The sequence below is a fragment of the Trichoplax adhaerens genome, genomic scaffold (genome assembly GCF_000150275.1).
Source record: "Trichoplax adhaerens TRIADscaffold_8 genomic scaffold, whole genome shotgun sequence".
In the NCBI taxonomy this organism is placed as follows: Eukaryota; Metazoa; Placozoa; class Uniplacotomia; order Trichoplacea; family Trichoplacidae; genus Trichoplax; species Trichoplax adhaerens.
This window is the reverse complement of record NW_002060950.1, coordinates 1,267,128-1,280,364: the sequence shown is the minus strand read 5'-3', so window position 1 is coordinate 1,280,364 and position 13,237 is coordinate 1,267,128. Positions and strand designations below refer to the sequence as shown.

The 13,237-nt window shown below is 31.5% G+C and overlaps 1 protein-coding gene across 1 annotated transcript; it reads right to left on the bottom strand.

Moving 5' to 3' along the window:
* Positions 1 to 826: 826 nt before the first annotated feature.
* On the bottom strand, positions 827 to 6,267 carry TRIADDRAFT_58570 (uncharacterized protein; the record flags this gene model as incomplete). The annotated part of the gene is made up of 11 exons (XM_002114549.1): positions 827 to 904; positions 1,054 to 1,177; positions 1,297 to 1,393; positions 1,481 to 1,566; positions 1,777 to 2,050; positions 2,762 to 2,860; positions 3,029 to 3,110; positions 3,904 to 3,989; positions 4,127 to 4,185; positions 4,403 to 4,533; positions 6,133 to 6,267. The coding sequence occupies 11 exons, from the start codon at positions 6,265 to 6,267 to the stop codon at positions 827 to 829; spliced, it is 1,251 nt and encodes a 416-aa protein (XP_002114585.1).
* Between the last annotated feature and the right edge of the window lie 6,970 nt (positions 6,268 to 13,237).

Below are 13,237 nucleotides of genomic sequence, written 5' to 3'. Positions count from 1 at the left end.
TGTAACTCGGAGTAAAAAACTTGTTACTACTAAACATTTTATTGCAGTATTATTATGACTACAAGTATTGCGTTGATAAATAATTCTAATTTATTACCGCTTTCATTATCATTCCATGTACTGTAAACTAGTTAACAATTGCATGGATATAGACATAACTGGAATATCTGACTGTATAAATGCTTGTATAAAGTAAACAACCTATTCATCAGGATAGATTGTAAATATTTTAAATTCGTAAGGTCGATACCTGTATATGAATTAATGCCTCGCAGCTGCTGGACAACTAAGCTAATTACTGCCTGCTATCACCGTAGCACATACGTATACTGTATAAATCAACTTAAAATTGCGCCCGCACTAGGATCCTAGTTGCATCGTTACGATAGGCATTCCTTGGCAAGCAGTAAATCATGCAAATTGTCTTTTATTAATATATAAGTTATACAGTATACGTATTTAAATGGCGTTATGGATACGATAAGTAAAAATTTCGATTTTTGTCGATTTGAATAACATTTATAGTTAGCTCTGTTAAACATCCATAGTTATCTCTTAATACAGTAATTAGTAAAATAAAATAAAGCAGTATTTGTTTTTGAGTTTGCAAATGTGACTGATGACTTCGAAATTTAGTTTTTTAAGTCTATTCTTGCTTGTAAAAATTCATTTTTAGCTATTGAAATAGAACTTCATACCAAAAGAATTAGAACCTATAGTTTGGGATTATAGTAAATAGGATTGTTTAAGAAGGATGCAATGCAAACCAGAATACAGTCCGTATATTCTTTCAGCGCAATCTTCGAATACGAGTATAAATTACTTGCTATGCAACCGGATTGTATGCCATAAATTCATCATCAGCGGCTTTGACCTTTTGTAATTCGCGTTGATGTTGCTGAGCCTTGATGTTGGACAAATTTATTTTAGTACTTATTGACTTAATTATAATTTCATAACTTTAATAAATATTTATATATCTTACTGTTGTACTTTCGGCCTACGAGAATCTAATCTACGTTACATCTGGTGTTAAAAATTACGTATCCTTACGATATTTAAATTCCTTTCAGCTTCTGCCAATTCTTCGGATGCACTTTGATGTTGACCAAATTTTCTATTTAAGTGTATGGTATGAGACTTAATCCTATCTTCTAATTTGCTTAATAGGCTTTTTCTAGTTTATTTAGTACCATCGAAAAAGAATACTTGATTAGGCATGCTTTATGGCATTTATTCACGCCAAAGCAGCTAGAATTTATCATCTGACAGGAATGACATTGTAATAATTATTACTTAGTTACTGGCTTTGCTTCAGCCTCCTGTTGCGTGTTGTCCACCCTCGTTGGATTCTCGTGAATACCATAAGGTGGAGAAACAGATGCTTTTGTAGCTAGTTATTAAAAAATTAGCTCGTATTAAATTATCTATTCTGCCTAACGTTGTAATCAATATACGATATCGTTCCTGACAAAATTACCCTCTGGATTCATTGCAGCGGCCATTTGCTTATTACGCTGTAGTCGCTTTCCTTCTTGACGCCAATCGCGAAGAGTATTTTTACTTCTATATATTATTTATAGTGACAATGAATGAAGTAAATTTATATCACGCATGCATAATATAAAGGTATATTTTTTAAACGGCTGTTATGCAATTTGATAATTTACAAATTTTATAAGACATCGACAAGAATTCATGGTAACGACTCTCTGCTAGCTATGTTATTAAGATGATCAAATAGCATGTTAATATGAGCATCAATGCAACGATTACTTTAATTTTTGAAGTTCGTGTTCTCTCTGCTGGTTATCTCTCTTTTGCATCCATGAATGCTCATCCTCTTTAATTTTCTTTTGAATCTTATTAATTGTAACTTGTTTTTCACCAACCATGGGATTGCTCTTTGTACGGCCAGCAGATGAATGTTTTATATTTATAGGCTTGCCCTGACTAGAATCACTTTTGCTATTGCTGTTTGCGCTGCCGTAGCCGTTACCTGATTGATGCATTAATTGACCTATACCGAACGTCAAATTCTCGGCAATCGCTGGTTAAATAAGAAATCACAGTAATATATAATGTGCCAGATCAAATAATCTTAGCTGTAATTTTAATTTTTTCTTTGACTTAGCTATGTTAGCTAGAATTCCAAGTATATCAAATTAATACTATTAAGTAATGCCTATAACATCTTTAAAAAAGTAAAAAATTTCAACCTATAACAATGATGCTATATTTCGTACTGAAGTTGCATATTCGCATATCCTCCCAATAACAGATTCAAAGGATAGCTAATTAATATAATATAATTATAATATATGGCCTGAAGCTTGATGATACTGTGACAAAAAACAAAGGCGATTATGACCTATCCCATAATCTGATTTATTCATGTGATCAAACAACAGTTTAATAGATTTTAGCTAATTTATCTCAAGGCACCGATTACTGGTTAGATGCTAGAATGACATCATTGAAGTCGCAGAAAAGCAATGGTCATGATTGAGATTTAGAAAGTGGCGATACTTAGCAGTCTTTGGTCGAAATGTAAAATTTTGACCATGACTTAGCTATCCGTAATATACTAGAATCTACTTGGTTGCATCATTTGAACTCTTTCGCGACATATTAGACAGTAGCTCTATGAGCGTGACGTTAAATTTGACAGGTAAACGAATACGTAAAAATGCCTTAAGTCGGACAGAAGATTGGAATGCATGACTTGAAGATGTGTACCGTAATTTGAATATTAACGAACCTTCGAAGTCGGTCATCTTGTCTGAATTTTCGGTAATTTCATCCTCCGCCTTGCCATCAGAGTGGTCTAGTCCTAAAGGCAAACTTGGTACATTTTTTTCTACGAAAACAGAAACGGAGCAGGGCGTTATGGATAATATGAAGAATTGCGAAATGGTACCAGACGAAATACGCGAGTCAAGATTGCTTTTTATTGCCGTTAATTAAATAGGCATTTATTTAATTGCGATGGTCCTATATTGTAGATTAGTCACGTGCATAGCCTAACCTTCGTCTTGTTCATTATCTGTAGTGGTCTCTTGGGTCTTCTGTTTTTCCCTTAGTATTTCTTTCATGTATTGCAGTATTCCCTAGACAATTGAGGTATTTTCATATTCAAATCGGTATTTTAGAATTTATTAATTGTAATTGAATTTAATATAATGGCAGTATAGGTATCAGTATGCCAATTAATATTCCAACACCAACGCATACAATAACGATACAGTGATTGTAATTTCCATTTCTTATGATTAAATGGTACAGTTACATTGATTATACTGAAATCAATTAATCAAAAAATAAGAACGCTGTTTATAATCTAAATTCTATCAGATCAGTTCTAAATGAAATCTACAGTATGTAAACCATTTATAAGTGTTAGCCTTTATGAATTTAAGAGAAATTAAAAGTCAGCATAGGTACATGACACCTCTACGCTATTGGATTAATAAGTATTCCGAATTTCGCTAAAAGTTTTAAACGTAGTACATTATCAAAGAGAGCCTATTGACATGAACATATAAAGGTTCATTTATAAGAATCAGAGAATATTTTCTAATTATTTAATGAAGATCTACGGAGTAAAGTGTTGAGGACCTGAATCAACATTAAAAAGTGTTAGAATCCACGTAAGTAATGTAATCTACTGCCCATCTTTCTATCGAAAGTCGGTATAAAAATTAGGCAAAGTCCTAAAATTTATTAATTGCATTGTAATTTACTTCGTAATAAAATGGCCTTAAACTGTAATTAATGTTTTCGTTCGATAAATATATGATAATTATAAAGCATCGGCAAGGTAGCCATTAGTAGACAATAATAATTCACAGTTTAAGACATATTGAGACTGTTGAATATAATAGCGCTATAACACAAAAATACCTGAATTCCTTGTTGCTGAATTTCTGTTGGAGGAAAACTGAGTGGGTTATTATTAAAATTAATACCCTCCATTGTTGTCAAATTACCTTTTACCATAAATTACGTAAATAGTAAATATTAATGGCGCTGCAATCATAGTATACCGAAATAGTGCAAACGATGCGAATTTGCTATTCGATTGATACGCAATTCAAACTATCTGTTGAGTAAAGGCCGATCCTACCTAATTCTACTGGCAACTCCGTCAGTAAATTTCCGCTTAAAAGTAAATTAGTCAGGGTTCTATTAATAAAGATGTAAGATTTTCAATTGAAAAGGAATGGTATTATCATTAAAGCTAACAATAAATGTATCGTTATTTTAATTCGTTGACGCAAGATCATGATATTTACGGATAAGTAACTATAACATTATTCTCTGTGACTCAATTTAATCTTGCACTAATTACTGGATATTGCCCCATTGCTTTATGATTTTAAGTACCGGGTACTTCACTTACTTATGATTTCCGATAGATGAAGGAATGCTTTGCAACTGATTATTTCTTAAGTCTAGCCATCTCAGTGAAGGTAATCTATCAAAAAAGTCATCTGGAAGTGCCAGTAATTTATTTCCTTCAAGATATAATTGCTATAATTCGAAAATATAAACATACGATAGTGAATTATTTATCATTTCTAAATTTAGCTTAGTGAAACGCACAAATCGATAGAATCGTTCTTTATTTTTCAATTAGAACTTTTAATTTTTAAAACTATAAATGGTAAACATAGATTGCAGTTACATGTCTATTTATAGCCATTTTTGATATAGTAATAAGGAATCAGTTTTATAGCACAGTATACAATACAATTAAATTCTATATTTAGTTAGCATATAATCGCGTGAATTCAGGAATAAGGGAGAAAAAGATTACTGCTAAAACTAAATGTAGCGTTAAGCTACGGTACAGTAGGTAGTAACGATGCTTTAACTCCTAGAGATCTTATTGGCGGTGACAAAAATGGCGGAGGAGGGCTTAAATTTTTGATTGTTAAAACTCTTATTGGCTTAGAAATCATACATAAGACAGATTACAAGTTAAGAGTTGTAATAATTGCCGTTTAATTTTCTTTCTTTATATTGACCTTTAAATGTTTTTTACTGATCAATGATAGTTAACTACATGCAGTACTAAATTCTGTGTATGTGTCAGAAAGGAAATATATAGGTAACATTTCTATTATTAATTACTGCCATTTGTTCATTACATCAAATTTTAACTTGAGATATAGTTTGATTACCGCATGCCATGCAAGTGATAATTTTGCTAGCAAGGCCCTTTCTGTAGTTAGATTACCAACGTCGGTAAATGTTTAAGTAGGGCGTTAATTACAATCACCTTATCAACCTAGGATGAAGAATCGTGTATGATTCGAAGTTACGTGTCTTCGAAATGCATTTATAAAGCATTCCGTGTTACTGTGATTTAATCACAGATTAAGGAGTTTCAGAATGAATTAGATTGATTGGTATCATAATGAAATCTGCAATTTCTTAATACACAAGCAAGGCTACAATTTAGAAACAGATTCTTGATCGTAAGAAGATGATAGAATTAAGCCCCCAAAATAGCATTCATATGATAACAGTTGTAATACTGCCTTCCTAATTCATTCGTTGCTATCTTTTAATTGCCAAGATGAAAAGATGGTCATAAGCATTTAGAGTAATTAAGATGATATATTTAGCAGAGACTATAGCACAGCGATTAATAACGAGTATGTCGTTTGTTTGATGCTGTGGTAAGCCTGTCATCAAAAAATTGTGATTTTGGGTTAAACTCTATAATTCTTTACTAAGTACAAGTACTATCCTATACAGCAGGTAAATCGGGTGATGTGATGGCATTTTTATTAAATATCCTCTCTAACAGTTTTTCTTCATTTTTTTAGTTGCTAAATATTTTTGTTCAACGTTCATGTGTACAGTAGAGCATACTTATATATTCTACTCTTACATACAATAAATAAGCAGCAGAACAGAAAATATTATCGTTATCCTCATTTAATCTCACTTAGACACTGTAAACCAAAAGTTACTATCTGTCTGATCATGAAATTCGAATAAATTACAACGTTAAAAGAAGTTAATAAGATAAAATAAAATGTCAATCGCTGGACCGTACTAAACTTTGAGACGAATAATATTGCTTTAATAGAAGAGAACAAATACACTTTTAAGGCTTACTTCAATATGATCCAAGGACAGTAATTCATCACTGATTCGGGTAATATTCATCTGGCTTAAGTCTATGGAAATACTGCCATCGACCTTGCATTTTTGTATTAAATGTTGAATATGATCACCATTAATGGCCGCCATTCATATTTCCTGTGTGCTGATAATACACTATAATAATACGATATACTCCTGTAGCTGTGCAGGTATAATATAAGATACGACAATAACTACAAGATTAACCTCCTAAAGTTAATATTTATACGGGCGTTTCTACTACTCTATAGTAACCCTTTTACCTCAGATCATACAGTTCTCTCATTGCTGTAGTCTTGTTTGCGTAACCTCTACAAGCTTTCATCAAATTCATACTGTAATAAGTAAATACTAAATATACGCAATCAAGTAATGCAAAGGCTTAAAATGGATTTACGTACAAATTAAGCCATAAAAAACGCCAAATAAGTACTGACACAGTAATATCGATGCCATCTATTGTAAGCTATTTGCACTGTACAGCATAGTGCATTATCTAACGTTTCCGTTCGGTTGTAATTATGTAGAAGCCACTATACGACTTCGATAGTTAGAGAGTATGCTGGAAACAGACTTAAAACATCGCCTATTGGGGAAGTCTCCATGGCAACCGCAAGTATCACGTGATAGATTAGATCATAGAAAAGATGGCTACTCTTAAGCATTACTTTAAGCACTTGTACATTTCTACTTATGGCGCATAGCAGCGAACATCTATGCTCCTTATTGATGTACATAAAATTATTATTCTAATATGATGTAGTGCAGTAATGCTTCTATGCTCACTTTTGATGTCAATAAAACATTATGCCTGCACAAATTTACCGGCATAAATCTCTATATTGAAAGACTCAGTAAGATTAGCGAGTAGTAGAAGCTGTTGAATTGCAGTATATAAGCTACAGATAAACCCGAAGTGTGCCAATGCTCACATTTTTGTTAAATAAATTAAACTATGGAAAATTATTGCCTTTGGCATAAGAAGTTGATGCCGATAGAAGGTTAGACTTTGTCCAATTAAAAACACAGATAAGCTGCGGTAACTGAATACGTTTGCTCATAGTTCTTGCAATTAATATTAATAGTTAATTAATAAGGATCAATCCCTTAAACTCTATGACCTGTGACACATGAAGACTCCCTGAATTCCAGTCATGATCTTCTCAATGCCTTACTTAGTTTAAAGCCAAAGTTGACTACCAAATTGTGGCTTTGCACGTCTTATTAATTACTCAAAGCGAACCTATTCAATATACTGTACGCGTACTGATAGTAGCTGTGTACGTAAATTTGTCTTATATTTTTCATAGTGGCATACGTATATCGTTTTATTATAAAAATCTATGTAAGCCATCGATATAATTCGCAAATGCAAAAAAATCAGAATAATAACGTGAATTACGATACGAACCCTAACAAGTTACTGGCAATGCTATCTTATGGTGTTATAAGGATATACGCCGTCACGGAAAGTTTTTTTAAATAATACTTAGGATTTCAAGAAATTAATAATATGGCAAATTCCTTTGCTTTTTGGATTTTATTCCCTACAGGCCTACAGGAAGTCTTTTAACTTTGTTGTAAGCTAGGAATACTGCTAACTTGAAAAATACAATATAAAAAGGGTTTTCTTTGGTCTACGTTACCGAAAATTGGAATGCCAATTGGTTGATATTTCAATGCTAGATTAGGATAAGGCAAAGCATGCTACAAAGGATTGCTTATATATCAACAACTACCTTTCTCTAAGGTATTACGGTAAGAAGATCGTAAATATCACCGACATATAAGCGCACACAAAACTTAATATAAAAATGCTCTATAATATTCATGTTACGGTAATTCACAGCCATGGCAATATACTTTATAGGCTATACTATCCTTACTGTATAAGATTTTTATAAGTATTTATAGATTATTGTAATCTTGCATTTTAACGCCCGCTAAAAAATTTATATAGACGCCGTATTATTATACCAAGCTCCTATTGACGTGGGATGTTATGCCATAACCAAGCCACGCACGTTCAATATGTTGAATTCAGCGAATTACAATCTTTATCAATCCAGTACCAGAAATACTGTACTGGAAATGTCTCGATAAAGAGCTTTTGCTTAAATCATTACCGCAGGTAAAAAATAAACATTCATACTGATTCTAATTTTGTCTTAGAAAGTAAATGTTCCCAATATTTATATTAATTTTATATCATACTATAAATTTGAATAATCTACCCCCTATTAATAAATGAGTCAATAAGTACTCATAAACATTCAGACTTAAAATATTGCCACGCAAAAGCATTTTCATACAATAATAAGCCGAAATAAAGTTTTCATTGCCTGGAATTATCGTTGGCCCATGCCACCGACTAAAATTGATAACGTCCACTTCATAATTACTTTAATACTATAAATAGTAGATTTAGTAAGCGTAAAAGTTGCAATAGTATTGTTATAAACTTAATTAATATTCTAGTAGCTCAACACGCGAATCAATTCTTTAATGACTGATTCTCCTTGCCAGCCATTGGATCGCTGATGTATCTGCAGAATTGATACTGCAGTTTATTTTCATGGCAATATTATTGTAAGTAATATTTTAATACTCATATGTTTAAGTTTGAAATCAATTAGTTAGCCTTCAAAGATGTCAGTCGACCCTAATAATTAAAGCCAGTCTATGATTTAACACCAATAAATCTTATGGCATTAGTCGTAATACTTGTAATAATAAATTATTAACGTCTATACTATCATTACTCGAGATAACACAGTGCTCGGATTTTCTTCCGTAGACGCGACCAAAGAAGTTAGCGCAGAATTGTCGGTATACGTGAATACAATTCTTCTAACTGACATTGCTTTGGTTGTTTAAGTTATATCTAAGCTTTGAATATAATAATTAAATTGCATTTATTATTTTTTTCTCCTTCTATGACGCTATTAGACAGCATAGTAATGCATGATATTTCTATTATTTAACTTCACCGCTAATGAAAGCCGGATTTGGTAACGATAGATTTCGGAAACAAAACTCAACTCATATTCCGCACCAATTTTAACTCAGAAAGGTATTTTTCTATGTTCTAATCTATCTCAAAGTTTGAATATAAGTTTTTAAATGGTATTCATCTGTAAACCCTTTCACTTCGATACTGACTGTAATTAGTCTTAGATTGGTGTAATTACTCAAATTTTAACTTGAGTAATGAAAGCATGTTTTGTTTTCACAAATTCCTAAAAGAAAAACAGTAACTTGATATTTTGTTCGCCACCAATATTTAGAAATAATAATATTCGACAGAAGATCAGTACTTTTGTCTGTGCAAAATGGCGAAAAATAATCAAGAAAATGGTTTTATTCTGGTGTCAGTCTAGTCGCAGCAACTGAATGACGTACTGCACAGATTAAATTCTCGATTTTCTGTTTAGTATACAACAGTTGCTAAAATTAGCTTAATACATATTATGTTTTCACTTGAAATTGTCCGTAATCGCTGAACTTTCAGTTTACTTTTGCTTTAAAGTAAATAATTGCCTATAGTCTGATTATTAAGACGTGATAATAGAGTTTATGACATCATTTATACTGTAGAACTTCTAATTAATCTAAACATTGAGGTTAATTTTATTACTTCAGGTTCTCTCATTGTTTGAGTTCACCGAAAATTCTCAAGCTATGATGTCGGTCAGCACACATAAATTGATGATATAGAAATCAAATTTAGATTTAATGCAGGCTAGTGATAGCAAATAGGAAGTGATTCAATTTACTTGCAATATCTTTTATGCATGCTATGTCAATCGGCCCATGTGGCATTTTGCCAGTGTTATAAATTAGCTGCCATTTTATACATTTTGGGTCAGTTTTTATGGCGCGTTTTTAATATTGATTACTAAAATTCTTGCTCCTAATACTTTGAAGTATTCTACTTCTATTGAATATAATAGACACCTGAACCGTGGTTGAAGGTCATAGATTTTTAGATTTTTTAATTGTGTTGAGAAATAATTATGTGGCTTGAAATCATAGATTTCGTTTAGAAATTATTATTGAGCTATTTCACTATTTAATTCCGATAGTACAATAGATGTATTACGATTCTAGTAATTTTAAAATTGGCCTTCTTCCATGTTGACATTCTTTTTAACAATGCCATCCATTTGTTTAAAATTAAATGATGTATTCTAAGCTGATTTATTGTGAGAAATTAACATACGTTAATCTAATCGAAGGGGTCAAGAACTTCTAGCACTAAAAATATTGAGATTCCAGTAATCCTTGATAGAGTTCTAAGAGATAATCTTTAATATTATTTGAGGGGTTGGTTGGTAAGCGCCTGTAGTAATCACGTGCCAATATAATATAAAAAGAATATAGCACAAGAATGTGTGCCACTGATAGGAGGTTTTGAAGATTCCTAATCGTAGTGATATGTAAAGCGAAAGCTTCTGCTGTAACCGATAGAGGGTATAATATTCCTTGTTAAACTCATAAAAGCAGCACAGATCGTAAGCACATATCATTTGATTGATATTAAATTTAGTATCACTTTAATTGCATTCGACTAATTTAATAATCACGATAAGAGATTGTTGATTAGGCACTTGGACATTACTGATGTAAGAACTTATTACAGTAAATTAGTAATTGCTGATAATTAACCGACATAATAGCAAAATAGATGTCAAGGGTAAATTGAAAGGCATGAAGTAACTGAATTTATAGATTGCGGTACTAACGGTGTGAATGCAACCATTAGATCTAATAATTTAATTGTGAATCTTAAAATTTTTACTATTTTAGACAGTTAGTGGTAAATTATATTTTCGACATTTGAGGCTGAAATCGCAAAGCTGCATATTCGATAGTTATTGTTACATTCTGATCATGATACCAAAGACTGTTTCAATTCCTAATGGATACGATAACCTTAACCTTAGATTGTCAATATAAAGACTGATGACCTATAGACATCTGGTTTTAGATCTGTTATAGGGTAATTATTTTACTAATTAAGAATGAAATAATATTTTCTTTTACTCATAAAAATGATAATAATAAAGGCATAATAAATAATGGTACATGTAAGATAATAATTAATAATTAAGAAATCAACATCTTTAATAAGATACCGCTATTGTTTTTTAAAGTAATAGAAATAAGGGATACCGTTGTTGTAAAGTTTATGATACAATTTGAAATGACTAACTTATGAATCTAATGGGCTATCAATGTAATATTATTAATGAATATGAATATACGTCAAGTTGAAATATGTCATGCTAAGCTTATATTGCTAAAAATTATTGTAAAGCGCTTTTGGCCTTAAATCATTTAATTATTTTCCCTAATTTAGCGAGCAATACATTAAAACGAAAAATGAAAGTGACTACAGATGCCTTGAGTCATTATCTTTGGTAACATTCGATTATAGAAATTTGGCGTTTCAAATGGACGAAAGAGATGATTCCCATTGCGGCCCAGTCATCAAATCGAGACAAATTTGAGTAATTAGCAGCGATCCATAGTTGTATCAATTAATCATGAATCAGCAATCGGGTGATTAAATAAATACCCGCTAATATGTTCTCTTAAAGGCTATAAAGACCTTCCCTTTATCATAATTCCTAGTTTGAATCGATTAGTCAAATTATCGACATGCTTCTTCATCAGATTTCTTGACTGATTAATTGGAACGTATTTGATATCTGTACCTTAATTTGAACACATAATTTTAAACTGAAAGAACTACTCGTATATACCGTAGCATGACGTAACTTCTTCATGTCCTTAATTTATTGGCGAATAAAAGTATTATTCGTCGGAGATATGATTTACATTCAAGTTTTCTTCCGTTTATGATATGATGCATTTTGATGCGGTTCCACAAGTAATGATAATTTCTGATGATAGCAAGGATTGAGCTGATATAAATAGTGATTATGTGTTGGATTTACAATATTTCTATCAAAAAATGTCATACCATCGTCCAACATAAGTTTTATTAAACTTATTGAATGCAACGTTATAATTGCCCAATGCATTAGTACATTACTATTTGAACATATGAATGTTATTTATTTTCCATGAACAAGCGTAGCAATTGTATCCCAGGCCTCCTTTATGTAAAGTACCATGTCAATTTTTCAAGCAATTTTAGAATCATGATTAAGCTTTATATTATCACACCTGACTTTATTGACCTTTGAATTTTTTTGTTTTGTACAGTTCCTGATGACTGTAAAATTTAGCTGTGATTGCAGTTGTAGTGTATGGAATAAATTAAAATATGGTTTTATGAAGGCATTGCTGTTGACGATGAATTGTTTACTACTTCAGCGAGCCTATTCTGATGATGTTACTCTATACGGTATATTTTAAAATGAAGCGGTAGCTACTGTAGTATAAAACATGGTAATTGCTTCTAACCTATAACGTTGACTACCATAAAAAATATTCCGCCAATACTACAGTTTTAAGCAAAAAGTTTTTATTCTTGGCTACCTAGCCGCAGATATAGCGCTATTGTTATTGTAATTCCAAAGTGTTGATTATTCTCCTAAATAAATAATAACAATTGTACCGAAATTATTACATTGATCTGAAATAAAATTTTCGATTTAGTACACATAAATTATTGACTTCTTGCAAACAGTGTGGCAACATTTGACCAATTCTTGTATCGAGTGTTGATATTTTCATCAATCTTGAGATGAGATTTCCTATCATTTCTTATTTGAGTAAATTATCATTTTCATGTCTTTGTGCATATCACCTGTAGTATGTGTATTTTCTAGCTTTATCGGATTGAATTCTTTTTCTATAGAAAGAATACTCTATTGATAACTATAAGAAAGAATGCAAAGTGTAGTAAGTTGGCAATCGAAACTATAAGTTTGAAAAGAGTTACTTCGAGTCCTATTGATATGGGGTGTATCATTTTATTGGATGAAAATATGTGATTCCAGTTAGGAATGAAATATCTTTTCTTTTTTAGTGCCTTTCTTCTCTTTCAGAAATGTTGGTACGTTTCTATAGAAATTTGGCCAAATTTATTAATCAATTTCTGATG